The 21,989-nt window shown below is 41.8% G+C and overlaps 1 protein-coding gene across 2 annotated transcripts in view; it reads left to right on the top strand.

The window, feature by feature from the left end:
• The window catches only part of LOC146866908 (uncharacterized), a 783,565-nt gene that overhangs the window by 570,253 nt on the left and 191,323 nt on the right, over window positions 1–21,989 (top strand). For both annotated transcript variants that reach the window (XM_085603053.1, XM_085603047.1), the window contains exon 17: window positions 19,138–19,230. In XM_085603053.1, the coding sequence (XP_085459179.1) occupies window positions 19,138–19,230 (93 nt within the window). The remainder of the gene's footprint in view (window positions 1–19,137; window positions 19,231–21,989) is intronic.

Below are 21,989 nucleotides of genomic sequence, written 5' to 3'. Positions count from 1 at the left end.
AAAATGTAATGCCCGTGAAAAGGGTAGGTGAACACAGTGTTATATAGAACATAGTCCTGAGAGCACGATTGAAAATGAAAACTAGATATAGTGTATGGTATAAACTATGCACCAAAAAATGTGCTGGGGAGTGTAACGTTGCATATGCACTGTTACAAAGATATGGATCCCAGATTGTAATATGTATGGCATAGCACTGTGCGTTATAACATAGGCATCGAGGAAGGCACGTTAGATGGGGCAATATAACCCGTGCGAAGACAAGTGTGGCATGACATATTCACGGGGTGGTGCTACAGTGCACATGGGCTAGAGAGTGTCATAGCATATGCACTAGCTAGTGGAATACAACACAGAGGTGTGTGGCACTCAGCAGGCAATGGTGGGCTCTGCCAGGAGCGCGCTGTGACTCTCAAGTGATGTTCGTCCCCTTTCCAGAGAGTAAAATAAAAAGTATTACACATCCGGCAGTGGATGTGTGTTTTATTAATCGTGAGGGGGGTTTCTTGCATAGTTTTGGTCGAAATTTTGTCAAATCCCCTTTGAATGGCTTGGTGTGCATGTGTATTAAATGTGCCCGTCAATAGCTACCCATGTTTGTATAAATAAACGACAAGGGTGTCTACCGGGATTAGGCATGGTAGGGCATCAGACATGTCAGAGCTTCACTAGTGGTGTAAATACATACCACGTGGATTCATTGTATGCATAGTCGCCTTTTAATGAATATCACGCAAATCGTCATGGTGATAGGTACGTACGGTTTGTCCAGCATGTCCTAGGTGTGTCTATAAATATATATATTTTTTAAATAATAAAAAACAGTGGCCGGCCCTGGGGATTGGGGTCAAAAAAATTATAATTAGAAGACAGGCCCTGGGGGATGGGGTCATCAGGGCCAATAAATTAGAATAAGAAGGGGAACCACACAGTCCCCCTTCTTAAAAAATGAAAATAAATAAAAGACTGGCATCGTGCCGGAGGCGACGCCCCTCCTTGCAGCACTATGCAAACGCGCCCCCTGGCGAGTTGTAAGCTGGGGAATTAATTCCTCTTCAATACTGAGGGTCCCTGAGGGCCAACTAGCCCAACAGGCATCTCCAGTATGCGCCAGCGAGCTGCGCTGCAGACAGGTGTTCTGAGGCCAAGCCCCTTTTTACACCTCTCTGCAACGCAGCTCTGTGGCGCTTACTGGAGGTACCTAGTGGTCTAGTTTGACCCTAGGGACCCTTAGGATTCAAGGGGACTTAATCTCTCAACTTAGAACAGCCACAGGGCGCGTTTACACAGTGGTGAAGGGAGGGGACGAGGCCTGAGGTGACGTGTGCAAACACGCACTATGGCACGTTTTAAATTGGGGATATAATTTCCCTTCAATACTGAGGGCCCCTGGGGGCTAACTAGCCCACCAAGTGCTTCCAGTAAGCGCCACTGAGCTGCATTGCAGAGAGGTGGTCCAGGCTGTGCCACTTTTTACACCTCTCTGCAACGCAGCTCTGTGGCACTTACTGGAGGTACCTAGTGGGCTAGTTGGACCCTAGGGACCCTCAGGATTCAAATTAACTTAATCTCCCAACTAAAAACGGACACAGGGCGTGTTTACACAGTGGTGAAGGGAGGGGACGGGGCCTGAGTTAACGTGTGCAAAAACGCCCTGTGGCCTGTTTTAAGAGGTAGTTTTAATCCCCCTGCCCTATTATATACTAGGGGCTTACAGAGGAGGTCATGCTAATCACAGGGGGACCCCAACGCATAATGTTCCCTAGTGTATGTAGGTGTTTTCACTGTATTCTAAGTGTCTTTTAACATAGCACTGGCTCTAGGACTGGTTAGTCAGACTCAGTTACCACCAGTATCCATCAGAAAAAGTTGAGGGTACAGGATGATTTTGCAACAAGGCTTCTTTCTGCTCTTCTTTTTGTTCTTTCTGCACGTTATCCTTCTTCCTGCAGTTTTCTTCGTCTTTGAGGACTTCTGTTGCTTCTTTCTGCACTTCTTTTTTTTCTTTCTGTGCATTTTTTCTTCTTTCTTCACATGTCCTATCTCTGTAGGCATAGTTAGAAATTAGCATTTAAAAAACCTTTGAAATTCACAGAAAAAACCATAGGTTTCAGGCACGTTATAGTTAGGAATTAGCATTTAAAAAACCGCAGAAATTCACTGAAAAAACCATAGGTTTCAGGGGTGTTATAGTTAGCTGGACTTTTCACTTGTACAAAACCATTGAAATTCCCCCGTTATAGTTAGTTCAGCTAACTATAACTCGCGCGCCCGCAATGCACTGCTGATGACGTCACATATTACATCACTCATGACATGGTCAGTGACATCACTCATGACATCACTGATGACATCTCAAATGACATCACTGATGACATCATCCTTGTGATAGAGTGGCAAACCTCCTCTCACCCTAATATAACCTTTGATACACACATTCAAAAATAGAGACTACAATTTTCAAAACAATGGACATACCAATACCAGTTACAACAACCTCTTCAGTAATTCTAAGATCCACATACACATCCACTCATTCACCAACAGTCCTATACAGTCACTCATACATGTACTCACTCATCATATGTACTAATACACCTATACATCCTGTTACACAATGCCACTCATCCATAGAGTTACTCACACACATAGTCACTCATGCTAATAAAGAATAAAACATACATTTACTTGCATATACAGTTATACACACACCACCACACTTACTTCTACGGAAACTTACACATACTTAGTCTTTTAAACAATCACTCATAGAAACACATACTTATTCATACAGGAACTCTTTCAATCTCTCACTCTCACATATACTCACTTATATACACCAAAAGTCACATATACTAGTTTAAAACATATGTAGTTACTCATAAAGATACTATTGAGACAGTCATTCACTCACTAACACACCCATACACACACTCATCCACCCATACAGTCCTGCACACATGCTGTCTTCAACACATACAAACAGTGAGTCACTCATTCATGCAACTATGCACTACGTAATACCCCCCACCGAACCATGCAGACACTCAAACTGATACTCAAAAAACCAACTAATAACCTATATAGACACCCATGTAGCTACTCACCAACCCATGCAGCCACTTATACACAAAGTGAGAGACTGATACAGATATTTACATATTTAAACATTACTCACTAAGCCATGTATTCACTATGATACACTTAATCAGTCAGTTACACAATCAATTTTTCAAAAACAAATCATCCATTTAGACACTTATATACCCATTTATTCTTCCATCAACCTTGAGATATACATATATAAAACATATTTAATTTTCAGAAAAACACACATTCACTGGATGATGTCATCAGTGATGTCATCAGTGATGTCATTTGAGATGTCATCAGTGATGTCATGAGTGATGTCACTGACCATGTCATGAGTGATGTAATATGTGACGTCATCAGCAGTGCATTGCGGGCGCGCGAGTTATAGTTAACTGAACTAACTATAACGGGGGAATTTCAATGGTTTTGTACAAGTGAAAAGTCCAGCTAACTATAACACCCCTGAAACCTATGGTTTTTTCAATGAATTTCTGAGGTTTTTTAAATGCTAATTCCTAACTATAACGTGCCTGAAACCTATGGTTTTTTCTGTGAATATATATATATATATATATATATATATATATATCATCAAGCTCCTGGTTGACACACGCAGTTTGGAAGGCACTCGAGAAGCTGCGTAAGGCTCAACCTGTTCCTTAAATCACTGGTACGGGCAGCATCCGCCTGCAAGCAGAAATAAATGCAAATCACTTTTTTGCCTTTCATCTGCCACGCCCAGATGGGCTGTCCGAATGGAACTGTGGTGATTGCTGGGAAATGGAGTGTCCGAAATTAATCCTCAGATGGAAGCACATTTCTTTAAGCTCTGGATGAGCCCCCACAAGCTTTACTGTCCTCAATCCAGCGCAGTTGCCCCATGATCAGGTAGGTAAATACCATCCACATGGCCCCCAATGTTCGCGGGGTGGTGCCCTTCTGACGGCCGTGTAGCCGCCAAAACATCAAGCTCCTGGTTGACACACGCAGTTTGGAAGGCACTCGAGCAGCTGTGTAAGGCTCAACCTGTTCCTTAAATCACTGGTACGGGCAGCATCCGCCTGCAAGCAGAAATAAATGCAAATCACTTTTTTGCCTTTCATCTGCCACGCCCAGATGGGCTGTCCGAATGGAACTGTGGTGATTGCTGGGAAATGGAGTGTCCGAAATTAATCCTCAGATGGAAGCACATTTCTTTAAGCTCTGGATGAGCCCCCACAAGCGTTACTGTCCTCAATCCAGCGCAGTTGCCCCATGATCAGGTAGGTAAATACCATCCACATGGCCCCCAATGTTCGCGGGGTGGTGCCCTTCCGACGGCCGTGTAGCCGCCAAAACATCAAGCTCCTGGTTGACACACGCAGTTTGGAAGGCACTCGAGCAGCTGCGTAAGGCTCAACCTGTTCCTTAAATCACTGGTACGGGCAGCATCCGCCTGCAAGCAGAAATAAATGCAAATCACTTTTTTGCCTTTCATCTGCCACGCCCAGATGGGCTGTCCGAATGGAACTGTGGTGATTGCTGGGAAATGGAGTGTCCGAAATTAATCCTCAGATGGAAGCACATTTCTTTAAGCTCTGGATGAGCCCCCACAAGCGTTACTGTCCTCAATCCAGCGCAGTTGCCCCATGATCAGGTAGGTAAATACCATCCACATGGCCCCCAATGTTCGCGGGGTGGTGCCCTTCCGACGGCCGTGTAGCCGCCAAAACATCAAGCTCCATGTTGACACACGCAGTTTGGAAGGCACTCGAGCAGCTGCGTAAGGCTCAACCTGTTCCTTAAATCACTGGTACGGGCAGCATCCGCCTGCAAGCAGAAATAAATGCAAATCACTTTTTTGCCTTTCATCTGCCACGCCCAGATGGGCTGTCCGAATGGAACTGTGGTGATTGCTGGGAAATGGAGTGTCCGAAATTAATCCTCAGATGGAAGCAAATTTCTTTAAGCTCTGGATGAGCCCCCACAAGCGTTACTGTCCTCAATCCAGCGCAGTTGCCCCATGATCAGGTAGGTAAATACCATCCACATGGCCCCCAATGTTCGCGGGGTGGTGCCCTTCCGACGGCCGTGTAGCCGCCAAAACATCAAGCTCCTGGTTGACACATGCAGTTTGGAAGGCACTCGAGCAGCTGCGTAAGGCTCAACCTGTTCCTTAAATCACTGGTACGGGCAGCATCCGCCTGCAAGCAGAAATAAATGCAAATCACTTTTTTGCCTTTCATCTGCCACGCCCAGATGGGCTGTCCGAATGGAACTGTGGTGATTGCTGGGAAATGGAGTGTCCGAAATTAATCCTCAGATGGAAGCACATTTCTTTAAGCTCTGGATGAGCCCCCACAAGCGTTACTGTCCTCAATCCAGCGCAGTTGCCCCATGATCAGGTAGGTAAATACCATCCACATGGCCCCCAATGTTCGCGGGGTGGTGCCTTCTATATAGGGATATATATATATATATATATCCCTTTCACCACACAGTCCTTAAACGGCGTGCTCGTCTCACTGTAGGTGCTGGGTGTCGAGGTTGGACAATACCTCGCAACTTATTTTTCAATCAAAAAGTTAACACCGCACTCCAGAAGCTGTTGTGCATGTGCATTAATTTACTTCATTACAGCACAATCTCCACCACCACCATCACCCACGTTTCGACCAAGAAATGGTCTTTCTCACGGTTTTCGTGAGTCCTACCTCACTTTCTAACTTTTATAGTCTAAGCCATATTAGCCCATTATGAGGCATTATGAGAGTTGTATTTCACATTAGATCACAAATGTCTCATTTACAGTTCATAGAGCAATTATTTTCATTATTCTGGCTGCTATTATGAGGCTCTTTGTTATTCATCATGGGCACTATTGTTGTATATTGCCAGTCTTAGAATTTTATCACATTAGTTACTCTGACGAATGTTTTGTGTATTAATTGTCGCAAGTTTGCGCAGTATGGTGTCTCAGCGGATTAGGAGCTCGTCTCCAATTATTCCACCAAGTATAGTTGGTTTGTGTGGCTAATATATGTCCAATCCAGTTTCACTGTGTTAGTGTGAGCCGATTGATTTTGTGCCCATATTTCAATGAACCTCATTTATTTGAAAAGTTCAATTTAAGGTCACGTGAATTCTTTATTTAAGTTGTCGGTTAATACCAATTGTTATGACATGCTGATGGTTTCACTGAGCGCATTCGTTTTCTATTCATGATTGAGGGTTTAGTACCCTGATGTTCTTCATATCTCATGTTATATGTCTAAATGTATTTTCTGAGTGCCTTCTATAGATGAATGTATAATTCCTCATCTCCGTTCAAGCCGTGCGGGACCTTGGTCTTAAACCTGATGATTAGACGTGATTCTAATCTCCGCAGCTTTAGTGTTCGATTGCCTCCTCTTTCATCGATAGATACAGTTGCCAGGCCAAAGTATCGTATATCTTGCCAGTTGATCCTATTTTGTGTGTGTAGATGTTTAGATATCGCATAGGTTATGTCCCCATGCTGGATCGCTCTCATGTGTTCCAGAATTCATTTACGGAGTGGGCAAATAGTGCTCCCTATATAACAGAGACCGCACGTGCACTGAATCATGTACACCACATATGTTGTTTCACATGTGATCTTCTCAGTTTTTGTGAATGTCTTTCCTCGAAATCTGCTGTAATTAATTAAATTAATGCAGTTACACAACAGCTTCTGGAGTGCGTTTTTTTTTTGTATTGAAAAATATATATATATCTAGTGTGTGTGTATATATATATATATATATATATTCAATTATAGGAATACTCCATTCTTTCTCGAAATAGACATCCAGCACTCCAAGTCAAAGTTTTTGGCACTCGGTCTTTTATTCCTTATACACGAGGAAACATCTACGCGTTTCAGCAGACTCACGCTGCCTTGTTCACGATGTTTGTGCCCATTTTTTTTGACAATAAAATACCCAGCATTTAATAGGTGACATCAACAAGGGACTTGACACATTGCATCCCACTATTTGCTCAGTACACTCTGGCGGCCATTTCTTAACATGTACATTTACTTGTGTTAACCTATATTGCACAGCTAATTTGTTACCTCTTTCTTCCTTTTTAACATTTCCCAGGAATTTATATTAGAGAATATTATTCCTCCAAGTATTTATACAGGGAATGAACAGAAAGAAATATAAAGTGCAAGTGCAGACAAGGAGTTTTATCCGGCAAGTGCCTTAAAAACATTGTCATTCAAAGTGCTGGTGCTTGCTGTGCAAATTACGCCAACGGTCCAAATTATATTAAAAACAAATAATTACTATACGTAACTAGTTATTAGATATCTGTTATTAGGCGAAATCACCATAATTTCCTTATATACCTTCTATACAATAACTGATTAGTCGATATCATTTAACCTGATGATTACAATTTAAAGTGCAAGTGCTTTTGTAAACCTACACAGTTGTTCGGACAAAGTGCATATTTGTTCCCTTCCATCCAATACACCTAGATAAAACAATATTACATATCCATATATATTTGCAAACATTAGGACCGGCGAAGAAATAAACAAACATATTCCTGTAGAGTAGTTATTTTGTGTCATAGTCACTACTATGTTGACCAATTTTTACCATTAAAAACAACAAAGGGGCAAAAAAAGAAAAACCATATCCTTAATGGTTAATCATGTGTGCAGTTTTCTATTACTCATTGTTCTTAATCAGGTTTCTCAAGACAGACACGTATAGAGATCCTCATCCACATTCAACCCTTGTGGCTCTTTGCAATTGAATTCTAGAATAAAGTATGTTTCCAATGTTCTCAATTCCTTCTCCCTGTCTCCTCCCCTCTTTCTCCTCGGGACTTCAGCTATACAGGAATATTGAAGAAACATCGGATTACTTTGGTGGTGGGTCTCAAAATGGCGTGCTATGGGGTACGTTCTGTCTCGATTTACGATCGCCCTTCTATGTTGTAAAATACGTTTAAATACAGGGAGAGTTGTACTCCCTATATATATTTTTGGGCAAGGGCATCGTAATAAATAAACAACAAAACTAGACTTGCAGGTCAAAAAACTCCTGATTGTGATCGTTTTGTTAAAGAATGTTTTTAGAGTAGTGCAATTTACGCCATGTTGGCACGCTTTGCACTTCGGGCATTTCTTGAAGCCCGCTTTCTCGTGTAGCCAGGTAGGAGCTTGTCTCTTTACCTCCTGATACTCACTTTTTACAACTAGATCTTTCAGTGATTTTGATTTTTTATAAGTGATCTCATGGTGTTTCTTTACCTTAGAACCTAAGACAGGGTCGTTTCTTACTAGATGCCAGTGTTTATTAAGAATAGATCTTATTTCTTTGTTTCTCACTGAACGTTGTTATAAATCTAGAGTTGATGCAGTTTTTATTTACATCTTTTTCTCTGTCTGATTTCCTCTGTTTGGTTCTAGATGGTTCGAATAGGATTTTCTGTCTATCCAAATTCCTTGCTTTAGAAGAAGCCCCCTTGATTACAGTCGGGGAATACCCTCTCTGTATGAATCGGTCAGTCATCTCTTTCTCTATTCTGACATATTCATCCTGGTTGCTACAAGCCCTCCTAGCTCTGAAGAACTCTCCAAAGGGAATGCTCCTAATCAATGCAAGTGGATGGGCACTCCCTGCATGGAGCACTGTATTTCCGGCAGTGGCCTTCCGGAACACTGAAGTCTCCAGTTTATCTCCTATAGGTTTAACCCGAATATCTAAAAAGTCTACAGTAACCCTACTAAAATGGCCTACAAACTCTAGATTAATTGCATTTGAATTCAGGTTTTCGATGAACAAGGGTATATCCGTCTCCGTGCCCTGCCACAGCACGAAGACGTCATCGATAAATCTAACCCATAGTAGTATATGCTCCGACCAGTGCTCCAATGGTCCGCCTCTGAGCACCTGTTCCTCCCACCAGCCAAGATGTAAATTAGCATAACTGGGGGCGAAACAGGTGCCCATCGCAGTCCCCTGCTCCTGCTGAAAGAGTTCCTCATTGAACATAAAAAAAAATTTTGTTAGACACCACTCCATTAATTCCCAAATCATCCTATTATGTTCAAGGAGTCGAATTGGTCTTCTCTTTAAAAAGTACTCAGTTGCCTTTAGCCCATCTATGTGTCTTATGCTGGTATATAATGTTGAAATGTCAAGAGTTAATAATACCATGGTCTCTGGATCCCATTTGACATCATAGATGCACTTTAAAAAATCCGTTGAGTCTTTAATATATGAAGATAGTGTTTTCACGATTGGATTCAAAAAGTAATCTATATACCGTGATGCATTCTCGAAAAGACTCCCACAAGATGAATTTATCGGTCTCCCCGGTGGACTTGTGAGACTCTTATGCACCTTGGGGAGCATATAAAATACAGGGATCATTGGTTTCTCTCTCTTGATAAATTTGTATTCATCCCAGCTTAACAAGTCTCTCTCTTTCCACTCATCCAATTTTATGAAGAATGAATCTTTCACCTTTTCATATTCTTTCATGTTTATTCGGATGTAACATTCAGTATTATTCAATTGGTGAAGGGCCTCTTTCTTATATATTTCCCTTCCCCATAGAACAACATTCCCTCCCTTATCCGAGGGTTTGATCAACACTCCATCTTCTTTTTGGAGTTTATTCACTATTTTGTGAAAAGATGCTTTTTGTGGACACATTTTCTTTTTCTTCTGGTTCACGGCAACATATAGTTGTTTCATGTCTTTAGTTACATTCTCTCCAAAGATATCAAGGTTATCTCTCATCGTTTGTGGCAGAAATTTAGACGGCGGTCTAAACGGTGTATAATCCTCTTTATCCATCCCTACAGTAAACAGGGCTGATGTTTCCTCACTCTCTGGTGAATTTTCCTCATTCGCCAGTGAGATTATGTCCGTTAGAAAGGGTATATCATTTATATTCAAAATTTCTCCGTTGTCAGCGGATTCCGAAACTTTCTTCAGTGGTGCTTGATTGGTATCACGTCGGTTCAGATGCAACTTTGATAATTTGAGCTTTCTAATGAAGCGGTATAAGTCCATTCAGTTATTGGGGTAATTATATACATTACTGCTACAGAAAGACATACCTAATTTCAGAATTGACTCCTCATCTTCTGTTAGCTTCATATTGCTCAAATTAATGACCGTTGTATTGTCCATCACTTCTTGTATTGTTTCTTTGTGTTGGACCGCAATGATCTTTTTGCTTGCCAATCTTGTGCTCCTTCTGTATCCCTCACCTCCTCTTCTCTGTTTCCTCTTCCTCGGCCTCTTCCTCTCCCACGTCCTCTTGTCATGCGATGATCCGTCTGTTGCTCTAGGACAGGGGTCTTCAAACTGTGGGGCGCGACCCCCAGGGGGGCCGTCGAGTGATGCAAAGGGGGTCGCGCCTTCCCAGTCACACTTCTGCTCAGGCCCAAGGGCTTCAGCCCCCCCCCCCACACTTCCCCCATCCTGTGTCTCAGCCCGGGCTGCTGCAGTGAAACTTGAGCTGCTGGGGGCTCAGGTGGGCAGTGTCTGGATTCCTATCTCCGGCACCTCCGTGTTTTTTCACAGGTCTTTAAAGACCATTTAACATGCCTTTGTAAACTGCTTACAGAGGCTTAGGTTTTTTTGCTGGTTCCAGTACCCCCTGGGTCCCTACTGTGCCTATTCCTTACATTTGGATTTTACATTCACTGCCGTAGTGTGAGAATGCATTTCATGGAAAGGAATACAAAGTTGGCTTCCTGGGGGCGCCGTGAGTGAAAGTTTATTGTGCTTTTGCTGCAGCGTTTCTTTCCCCAGCAATTGCCAGGCCTCACATAAATGTCAAGATAACTTGTGTGATTAATTATCTTCCTGGAGAGAGATCAGAATGTTGTATAGTTGAGGTTTTGACTTAGGTGAAGTTAGTGCAGAGGGTTAATATGCCTGCTGCAAAGAACGTGTACCAAGTAGATTACAGAGTGCGTATGATGTGAAGAGATCAGCAGGTTACTGCTTTCAAAAGAGACATCCTTTTGTTACTTGCAATTTATAACTTAAAGTCCTAATAGAGAATAGTGAGCTATTAACTTTCATCCTAGAACAGCATGCACACTACAAAGAATACATTATTAGACCATTGATTAATGTTGCAAAAAGGGTTAATTTGGCTAGAAATCAATTCTTATTATTAAAGGAAACTCCCAACTATGCTGTTTCTTTTTCGACTCTGCGTTTGTGTTTCTCCACACCAAGCACTCTTGAACTATACTGCCTACCAGTATGGATGACATGTGACTCCTATACTTTTAGTCCTTTGGCTTATGTAACATTTCCTATACACTGATTTACACACTTATGATTGATTGTCTCTGTGTAATGTGTGTGTGATGCAAAGTGCTCGGACACCCTACACTGGTATGAGTGGCACTATATAACTAATTCAATGCATCTGAGAGTGTGGGGTTATGGAGACTTGGTCACTGTTAAAGGGTGCTAGTGAGAGAATCCGTGGTGGGGGTGGTCATTGTGGGGGGCACCAACAAACATTGTCGCACAGGGCACCACCAGCACTAAAGCCGGCCCTGGGAAGTATGCACAGATAAGCGCTGAAAATACCGCTTTAGGTGACTGCTTTTTTTTTTGTACCGACTGGGCCGCCAAAATAATCTGCTGGCAACCCTAACCATAGGACTGGAAGTTTGTTGCAGGATCAGCACATTATTTATTTCCTTCACCCTCGATCCCCGATTAATGCCGCAATAGTTTAACTTAGATATTAAAGTCTACGCCCCGTCAATAACATGCTGAGTTACTTCATGGGTCTGGGAATGCACCCTGCATTCAGACAACTCATTCCTCATTCTCGCCCTTCATTGTCACGCTCACCTTGCACTCACAGCGATCACAATGCACTCACACTGATCACCATGCACTTGCACCATTCACCCGCTCACCTTGCACTCACAGTGATCACAATGCACTCACACTGATCACTATGCACTTGCACCATTCACCCGCTCACCTTGCACTCACAGTGATCACAATGCACTCACACTGATCACCATGCACTTGCACCATTCACCCGCTCACCTTGCACTCACAGTGATCACAATGCACTCACACTGATCACCATGCACTTGCACCATTCACCCGCTCACCTTGCACTCAGTGATCACAATGCACTCACACTGATCACCATGCACTTGCACCATTCACCCGCTCACTCTGCACTCACAGTGATCACAATGCACTCACACTGATCACCATGCACTTGCACCATTCACCCGCTCACCTTGCACACAGTGATCACAATGCACTCACACTGATCACCATGCACTTGCACCATTCACCCGCTCACCTTGCACTCACAGTGATCACAATGCACTCACACTGATCACCATGCACTTGCACCATTCAACCGCTCACCTTGCACTCAGTGATCACAATGCACTCACACTGATCACCATGCACTTGCACCATTCACCCGCTCACCCTGCACTCACAGCGATCACAATACACTCACACTGATCACCATGCACTTGCACCATTCACCCGCTCACCTTGCACTCAGTGATCACAATGCACTCACACTGATCACCATGCACTTGCACCATTCACCCGCTCACCTTGCACTCACAGTGATCACTCTGCTCTCAAAATGCACTTGTCCTGCTCACACTATACCTCAACCTGCAGTCACACGAGTACACTACTCATCCTGCACTTATGTGACACTTCACTCACCTGTCCCCCTCACTACTCAATATGCAACTCACTCAAACAAGCCCATCAGTAATCATACATTCATTCATCCCATTCTGAACTTGCATCCGCACCCAAAATGAGAGAGGACAGCAAGGGAGTGAGAGAATTTGATTGAAGAGGTCAGGGATGAGGAGAAATGTGAATTGCCGAAGAGAAGTGTGGACACGCAAGAAGTGAGTGTGATCCAAAGGTGAGGGCTTCTGTTAGAACAAAGGGGAGATGTGAAAGAGGAATGGGGGGACTGGAGAGGTGTAAGATACAAATAGACAAAAATTTGAATGAAGAGACGAGGTGAATGAGAAGTGCTGACGGGCACGGGAGGTGACAGGGCCAGAGAGGCCATGAGATACATGTGAGAGACTGTTAGAGATGAGGGCAGTGAAAGGACAGAATGGCAAGAGGTGATTAAAGGTGAAGTGAGAGGTTGAATGGGGAGAGTTCAGAAGTTGTAAAAAGAGGTGAAAGAAAATGACCTGCAAAGTGAGAGAGGGATCCGGGGTTAGGAGAGGAGAGAGGGATGGAAGGGAGGGGGTGAGAGGAAAGCTGCATGGGTAAAAGGCTTAACTCTACACAAAACCGCCAGGGTTTTAAGGGACCCCTGCTTCTTCCGGTCAGGGCCAGGTGAGCTTCTAATGTGGCAGCACGTATTGCTGCAGAGTGGAAGGCCCTTCACAAAGGTTGACTTGAAATCTTTCTGATGATAATTGCTGTATTTTGGTTATAAATGGGTACTGATTGGGTGAAATCTTTCCTCAGCGTTACTGTGTGTAACAAATATCAAAATAATGAAGCAATGCTATCCCAAAATACGCGGCATCACATAACCTTATTTACATTTTCATCCCACGCAATTTAGTCAACAGGTTTAGACATTTTTGTCAAGAGGGGGTCCTTACGCCTCAAAATGTTGACAGGGGGGTCTCGGCATCCAAAAGTTTGAAGACCTCTGCTCTAGGAGCATAAAACGGAGTTCCTCAGTCACCGCTAATCTTACATCTCGCGTTCCTCTATTGCTCTGTTCCTCTGGTTCCTGTTCCGAGCCAGTGACTGAGCTGATTTCACTCTGTACATTCTCCTGGGGGTCTATTTGGCCACTATAAATCTTTTGCCGTCTTTCCGAATCGAATTTCCTGGCGAATATGTAAATCCGTCCCGACTCGTAGTCAATACGATCTCTCAGGAATTTCGTCGCTTTTCTATCTTTAATGCGTCTTTCGTATTTTTCCAGCCTATTTTTCAGATCGTTTTTGAATTTACTCACTTTGGCTTTATCTTCATTTTTCTCCAAAATGTCATTTAACTTGCTGCGCTATTCTCAGCCCATTCACTGAGCATTTCCCCTTGAGGATTTTCGTACGTTGGGGTGATCATTATACGCAAGCCGCGAGGCACTCGTCCCACCTGTAAATACTGCCGAAGGGATGCCACCTCCCACCAACGTGAGATTTCTCTCTTCTTAAGTTTTTCGTATTCCTGCAATTGTCTGGTTACATCGCTGCTTACTTTTAATGCTGTTGCTCCCCTTGTGTTTTGGGTTGGTGGAGCATTCTCCTCAAAGATTTTAGGAGCTTCTTGCTCTCTCACTGCACACTCCTCGTCGCTCATTTCTGCTGCCGGTGCTTATTTGACTTGCCGGGTATTCAAATCATTTTCTCTCCCTCTCACTGACTTAACAGCTCCGGGTTTCGCTATTTTAGCTTTCTATTTTCACCCAGTCCGACTCCCGTGGCTGCCTCTGCTCCCTCACTATGTTCGCGAGTTCAGCCACAATTACTCACCGCGGTTTCCGTGATCCTCCGACCTCCGAGATCCCGCTGCGAGTACCGCGGCTCTTTCCACTCTGAACGGCTTCCGGGATTTGTTAGCAGTTTGCACGGGGGGCACGCCTGTCTTCCTTTCCTTTTTCGATGTGGCGATTCGTACTGGCGTGCTTCCTGACCGCCGACGGTGCTGGTTCAAAGACGTTTCTCGCCCCGTCTTGTAAATAATCAATTATAGGAATACTCCATTCTTTCTCGAAATAGACATCCAGCACTCCAAGTCAAAGTTTTTGGCACTCGGTCTTTTATTCCTTATACACGAGGAAACATCTACGCGTTTCAGCAGACTCACGCTGCCTTGTTCACGATGTTTGTGCCCATTTTTTTTGACAATAAAATACCCAGCATTTCATAGGTGACATCAACAAGGGACTTGACACATTGCATCCCACTATTTGCTCAGTACACTCTGGCGGCCATTTCTTAACATGTACAGTTACTTGTGTTAACCTATATTGCACAGCTAATTCGTTACCTCTTTCTTCCTTTTTAACATTTCCCAGGAATTTATATTAGAGAATATTATTCCTCCAAGTATTTATACAGGGAATGAACAGAAAGAAATATAAAGTGCAAGTGCAGACAAGGAGTTTTATATATATATATATATCAATCCAAAACAGCTCCGTTTGTAGGACCCCTGGCGCGTCTTTATCCGGTGCAGTGCTGTGGCCGAGCCATGCCGTATCATCCAAAGATTCACTTCGCAGTAAACCAATTAGCACGCACTCACAGTCTGTTAAAATTATCCCAAGTTCTTTATTTTCCTTTAGTAGGTCTCCACATATAAAGACCTTAACCGCAATGGTGGCTCAGACTAAAATATGATGGGTTACCACACAAACGTCAATTTAAAAAAAAACTTGCACGACTATTGGTTGTAGTTGCAAATGAATTGTCAATAATGTATGGTGAAAAACTACATATACCAGAATTCCATGTTTGAGAAAGGTGTGACATCAACACCCACATGACTAACAACAAATGTTCTTATTGGGTAAATGTAATGTACAATGTTAACCGTGATCAAGCCATCGGTGGATGGCGAAACGCGTTGGTTGATTTTGAGACTGGAGACCTACTAAAGGAAAATAAAGAACTTGGGATAATTTTAACAGACTGTGAGTGCGTGCTAATTGGTTTACTGCGAAGTGAATCTTTGGATGATATATATATATATATATACACATGTAATAATATTTTAATGTTAAAGAATGTAAATGTTATTAAAATAAATATTATTTTATATAAAATATTTGAATACCTTTTTTAAGTTTACAAATGTATGCAATTTAATAAAAAACTAATATAACTACCAGAGGGAGATTTCCATATAGTAAAGTATAGGCAAAATGCAAACTATTTAGTAAACCTGAAATAAACAAGTAGATATTTTTATGTCAATTATTAATGCAAATACATTTTATGTATTTATTTAAAATATAGGATGGAACACAAATGTTACAGCACTATTAGCTTAATTGTGGGACAGATATTTAATTAATTTGTATGTGTTAAATTAAATCTAAATTATTTTGTAAAAATATATTTAAAAAATAATCCCACCTAAAATAAAATGTCTATTTTTTATTATGTATTAAAATGCCAAAACGTTAAGTATATGACTAATGTAAATTAATTTTATTTTAAAAGTAGTTACTTTTAAAAATTATTAAAAGGTTAACATATTTTACTGTATATTCAACTTTTATTCTTATATAATTTCATTAACGGTAAATACATTTATATATATTTCTAGGAAGTCAAAATTATATAATTTATTTTATCATTATTTTCTATGAGAGTCTATTTAATTAGTTAAGCCCCTGCCTCCATTAATTTCTTTGGGAGGGTGTTACAGTACCACTGGTTGAATGTGTGTAGTGCTGGACTTAATCCGGGTCTGAGTTGGAGTACATTTATTTCTGATTGTGGTCCTTTTTGGCTGTGGTAATTTAGAAATACAGTTTTTGAATAGCAATAGAATGTACTTATTATTTTGTGGATGGGTGTCTTTCCCTCTGTAAACTCCTCCTTAGCACTCTGTAAACCCCCTTCTTGCTCCTCCATAAACACTTCCAAATTAATACTAGGTATGCCTGGTTTTTACCTCCCACATTTACTATCAAGGGGCCGATTACGATGAGTTTCACTTCTGACCGCCTAAACACAAATACGCGGTCGGAATTGAAACCAGATGGTCATTCTGGCTGGATTCCGACGAGCTCAAAGAGCCCGTCGGCCAGTCATAGACTGGCCTATAATCCCAATGGATGGCGTTTCCGCCGTCGGGATCACGATGCTCGGTTTCCCACAGACTTTCTGTGCCAGGCTTTCCGAAATCGAAAGCCTGTCGGAATGCAAGTTTGGGGGACCTGAGCAGGGCCCCTTCTCCTTGCAGCCTCCGGTTGGGGGCCGAGGGGGCTCCTATGGTGCCCGTCTGTTGATCCCTGCACTGTGTGGCAGGCACCTTGAGGTGCCTGTCACGTGGTGCAGGGATGAACACAATCTTCAATTTCTCTAATGGAGCTTGTACTACGGCCGGTTTACGGTTGTAGCACAAGCTCCCATTGAGAAATGGGAGTATGTGACCGCACCATGTGCGATCCCATTGTAATTGCGGTGTCGGTCAGAGACAACTCCGACCAAAATTGTAATAATTGTTGTAATGATATGTTGTGAACTTATTTGTATGAGGATCTCCACAAGGAAAAGATAGGAGCAATGGAAGTAGAGATTTACATGTGCATGCTTGTGAATTGAATTTTTAGTAAGTAGTAGTACTCAGTATAGTTTTACATACTACAAAATGCTGTTTGTTAATCGAGTCCACAGTGTTTTCCTGTCTCTAATGAGCCAGGCAAACAGAGCGGTGGACCCACATCAACATTGATCCCTACATTCAAAAGCAAGGCATGCCTACTTGAACAAAACTATTCCATTAAAAGGGGTATGAGCCAGCCCCACTCTGTTCCAACCTGTGCCCTCCGTGCTGATATTTACTATGGGTTTTGTTGAAGATTTGATCAAGAATCCCTCTGGTTCTCCGGACCTCAATAATGACTCATGAGTCTGGGGTTTTTGATTTGTAGCGGGGGCTTGAAAGGTATAGTCTAATTGAAGAATATACTGAAGGTTAGATTGTTTAAAAAGGAGCAGACTATGTATTTAGTGAGATGAAAATAGTTTACTATGCTGTAAGAATTGTTACATATGGATATAGACTGGGCCTGGTTTTCCTTTTTAGCACAAAGGTGGGCAAGCCCAAAATCGTTGTACTTTACAACTCATTTGTTTGTTCTTTTTTTGTCAAAGCAGGTATTAGCCCAGAAATTTACTTATGCATTTTACCAAACTATTAGTACAGACATCACTTTAAACGTTTCCATATGAGAGATTACTGTACTCTCTGGGTTTTCCTTGGGCTGGGCCACTCCACAAGAGTATGCCTCTTTGGGTCAATATAACCACTCATTTTACTATGCATGTTTTTTTTTTAGAAAGCGATTTTGAACCTGACCTTACAAAGCTTTGTTTTAGAAGATGTAGGCCTATTAAATAGGTACTGTTGATGTTGAGATCATGTTTGGAAGGTTACAATATATCCAAATTTGATCATGCTTCAGCCAATTACAGAGGAACTTGTCTGAAATTTGTGGCGTTGCATGTAATGCTTATTTGATACCATAGCACATTTTAACTTTTAGGATTTTCTTCTATGCAATCAGTCAACTTGTGTTTTTAATCACTTTTTCATGTGATAAAATGATAAAATATTGTATTTGTGTTGATGGTCATAATGACTACTACTTCAACAAGGACTAACAAGAGACAACAGTATTCTGTTCGAAGAGTAAGCGCCTTTGCACCAAAAAGAAGGGGGAGAGAGAGTTGGGGAAAGAAGAGAATAGGTGTGTGCGCATGCGAGCGCACACCTCCTAATATTTCTTAGCCATGATCATACTCTAATCAAACCTTAGTTTTCATGAGTGTCCTGCTCCTTCAGGACTTAGTGCCATACTCTGACTGTCCATTAGGTGTCACTGGTGATCATTGTTGCAGGAATCTCTTCTTTCTCTGTCAAGGGTAGTGGGAGAGAGTGGAAGCATATAGAGTGCTAGGAGTAGAACAACAGGAGTTCATACCTAATTAGGAAAGGAGTAACAATTCATGGCCGAATTCTTCAGCAGGGGGCGCTACCATCACTCTAATTAGCACGAATAAGGAACCCTTGATACTGAACGGATATGTGCACTCTGGTATTTTATAGTAAATACATTCGCCTATGGTCTTGTATAGCTGATGCCCAAGATGTTTTAGTATATTTGTGAAATGCGTATGGTCTCTAATAAGATCCAGGGTATGTAAATGTATCTTGAATAATTCCTAGATTCCTGAATACATGATTGGCTTTGGCACATGGAAACTGCCCACAAATCCCCATGTCTATAAGAATGTCAGTCAGCGTTGTCCCTTCTCCCTTTCAGGGGTTGTGCCGGTCCTTCACAGAGAGGCTGATCGCGTCCCTCCTGTGTGAGGAGGAGAGGACCCAAAAAAGCCACAGCGGAGAGTCAGTGCAGGTAAGTGGACAGTGTCTTTCTCACTTGTTTATGGTCAGCAAGTCGCTCTCTCTTCAAATGTATGATTTGAACTCATTGTAATAAGTAAGAAAGCATTATCCCATGAGTCTTAAACTCATCTTGCACCTTGAGTTTTGAAATTAAATGTTCTTACACATACCATTCCTTGTACTCTAGCAATTTTGTAGTGAGCACTTTAAAAGTTATAGCGAATGCAATCAGTTGGAGGAATAAATACCCATCTGGCATAAACTTACCCCATGCAATTGCTGTCCTTCCCAGAAACAGGTGTGTGGCTTTCATTAGTTCACAATGACGCGGCACCAGGTCCCAGGGGTGTGAACGGTCAAACGCTCCACCCTTCAGACGTCACTACCAACAGATTATGATAGTGGCTGTCTTTTGCTACCCTGCTGAAGTGGGGTCCATTTTTAGACTATTGTTTCTTTTTCCAAAAAATGATACACGAGGAGCTTTTTTGTTGCTTTCCACCCACCGCCTCCTACAGTAGGGGACAGTGGAGAAGCCCACTTCTCCCAAGGGGCCCCTTCTCTTTGGGTGACTGCACAAAGCCTGTGCACAATATTGGCATCCACTTAAAAGTAGTTTATTTCTTTTCAGTGACAAATCAAGTTCAAAGTGTGTTATACTTTATTTATTGTTACTTTTACTTTAAATACCAGCTATTTACTTTGCTTGCACTTCGGTGCCCAGTTGGAAGACGATTTATTTTCCAACTCCTTCTGAAAATTGCTGTTCTAATGTATTTAAGTAGCATTGCAACTGCCTGCGATTTGAGTACTCGGGAAGGTGGTGACTTATTTGTATTCCCTTCAGAATTAAAATTAATAAAATGCCTGAAACAAGTAGAAGGCCTCTTATTTAACAATATCACTAGTAACATGGTGACATTTAAGTGGCTGCATGCTTTCATTTTTTTCCAGATACGTTTTTGTGCCATCTGCGTGGAATAAAATATTTTAAAAACACTACACCCGTTTGCCAAGACCTATTGGCTTTGCTAATGCTTTTCCTAATTGCCTTACGGTCAATGGCAACCCTGTTGTGAATGACACCTCTCTGAGTCAAGAAAGGAGCACAAAGTGCACGTGAGCGTCCTTTCGGCTATACTGCCTTTTGAATATTTTAAGTAACTGTGATGCTTCATCAATAGTATAATGTTACCTTGATCTTGAAAACAGACCTGTGGGACCCATCAAATCTTTGGAGGTGATTAGACCCGTACCGCGGGTTGGACGGGTCTCATGAAAATGTCACTTTCTGTCATGAATTGTGACAGAGGGCCGAATCTTTCTGAGCCCCATAGTTCTAGTTTCCAGCCCTGCGTCGGATGGCGGGTCCCCAGTAGGCAGTTTTCATGTTTTTTCACCCATAACCTATTGGCAGAAAGCACCACTGGGAGCATTTCACTTTATTTTTGTGCCACCAGTCCAGCGGTGGTGTTTGCTTGCCCTGTGGCAAAGGGTAGATTGTCACAGAATTGCAGACTGCTAAAATGCACCCTGTCTCCAGCATTGCTCCAGTCTGTTTACCATGTCCATGGGTCTAGAAACACTTCACTATGCCAGTGGACATAGTAAACAGCCTATGGAACCGCGGGGAGTGTGACGCAATGGCAGGCAAATTAATAAGCCTTTATTTTTTATAGCACCCACATATTAATTTTCTTCCTGAGCTTCCATCAAAATAAATATTCACGTTTCTGCTGATGCCTTGCCGCGCATTTCTCTACCGTGGAGTTTTGGTTTGTTGAAATTTTCAAATCCAGAATCTGAGACTCAAGACCCCACAATAGGTGGCACATGACTGCCAGGTGCCTCCGACATTCAAAACTGGATTTTTGTTTGTATCTTTTATCTGTTCTTTCTTAACAATTTAAAGAATATATTTACACAAAACCTCCATTCAAAATTCACTTTCTACCTTTTTTTAGAGTCACCCAAGACCTTGTAATCATAACTTCTTCTTTCATTAGTCCAGTGTAATTCAAGTATTTTTTTCACGGGTTTGGAATTTTAATGAATTTGTACAACTTTGTCCTCTAGTCGTTTGGAATCTCTTCCCAAGGTGTCGTATTAAATTCTACACCATACTGAAGATGTTACAGAATTTTACTCTTAACAATTTGAAATACCTTTGTGTTTTAGTCCCCATTACTTACTATTCTCCTAAGTATTTACAGTCTAGAACAGCTTCTAGTTTAATTTGAGAATGGTACCATTGAAAAGGTTTATTCTGCTTAATATAACTTCTAAAATCCATTATTTTATTTTAGGGAGGTGTATTATTATTAGTCTCGGTACTGTACTCCTGGGAACTTTTTAACAACATCTGAGGACCTATTTTGCTAAGATTCATTAGAAGAAATTCATCTTCCTACATTAAAACTTGAAATGTGTGAAAAAAGTTTTAGTGGTTCTCAAGACATGGAGATCTGCAACACAGAGGATCGAAGAGTGCTGGGGCAAAATGTGCGCCGGCTTTAACAAAGGTCTTGGAATTGTAATACTTAACAGCAGAAGAGTTATATAAAATTTTCAAGTTAAAATATATACCGCTTAGGTTTATAAAGTCAAAAGAATAATCACAAATACGAAATACCACATAAACCGATAACATGGTAGCCAACATTACTTTTCCAGTAACCTTTGGATAATTACACAGTTATGTAAAGTAAGTGATTAGCTTCGAACCAGTTGCTCCAGGGCTAAATTACTTTGAGACAAATTTACTAACAT

This window comes from Triturus cristatus, chromosome 1_2, assembly GCF_964204655.1.
Source record: "Triturus cristatus chromosome 1_2, aTriCri1.1, whole genome shotgun sequence".
NCBI classification, from domain to species: domain Eukaryota; kingdom Metazoa; phylum Chordata; class Amphibia; order Caudata; family Salamandridae; genus Triturus; species Triturus cristatus.
This window is presented reverse-complemented; position numbering and strand designations above follow the sequence as displayed.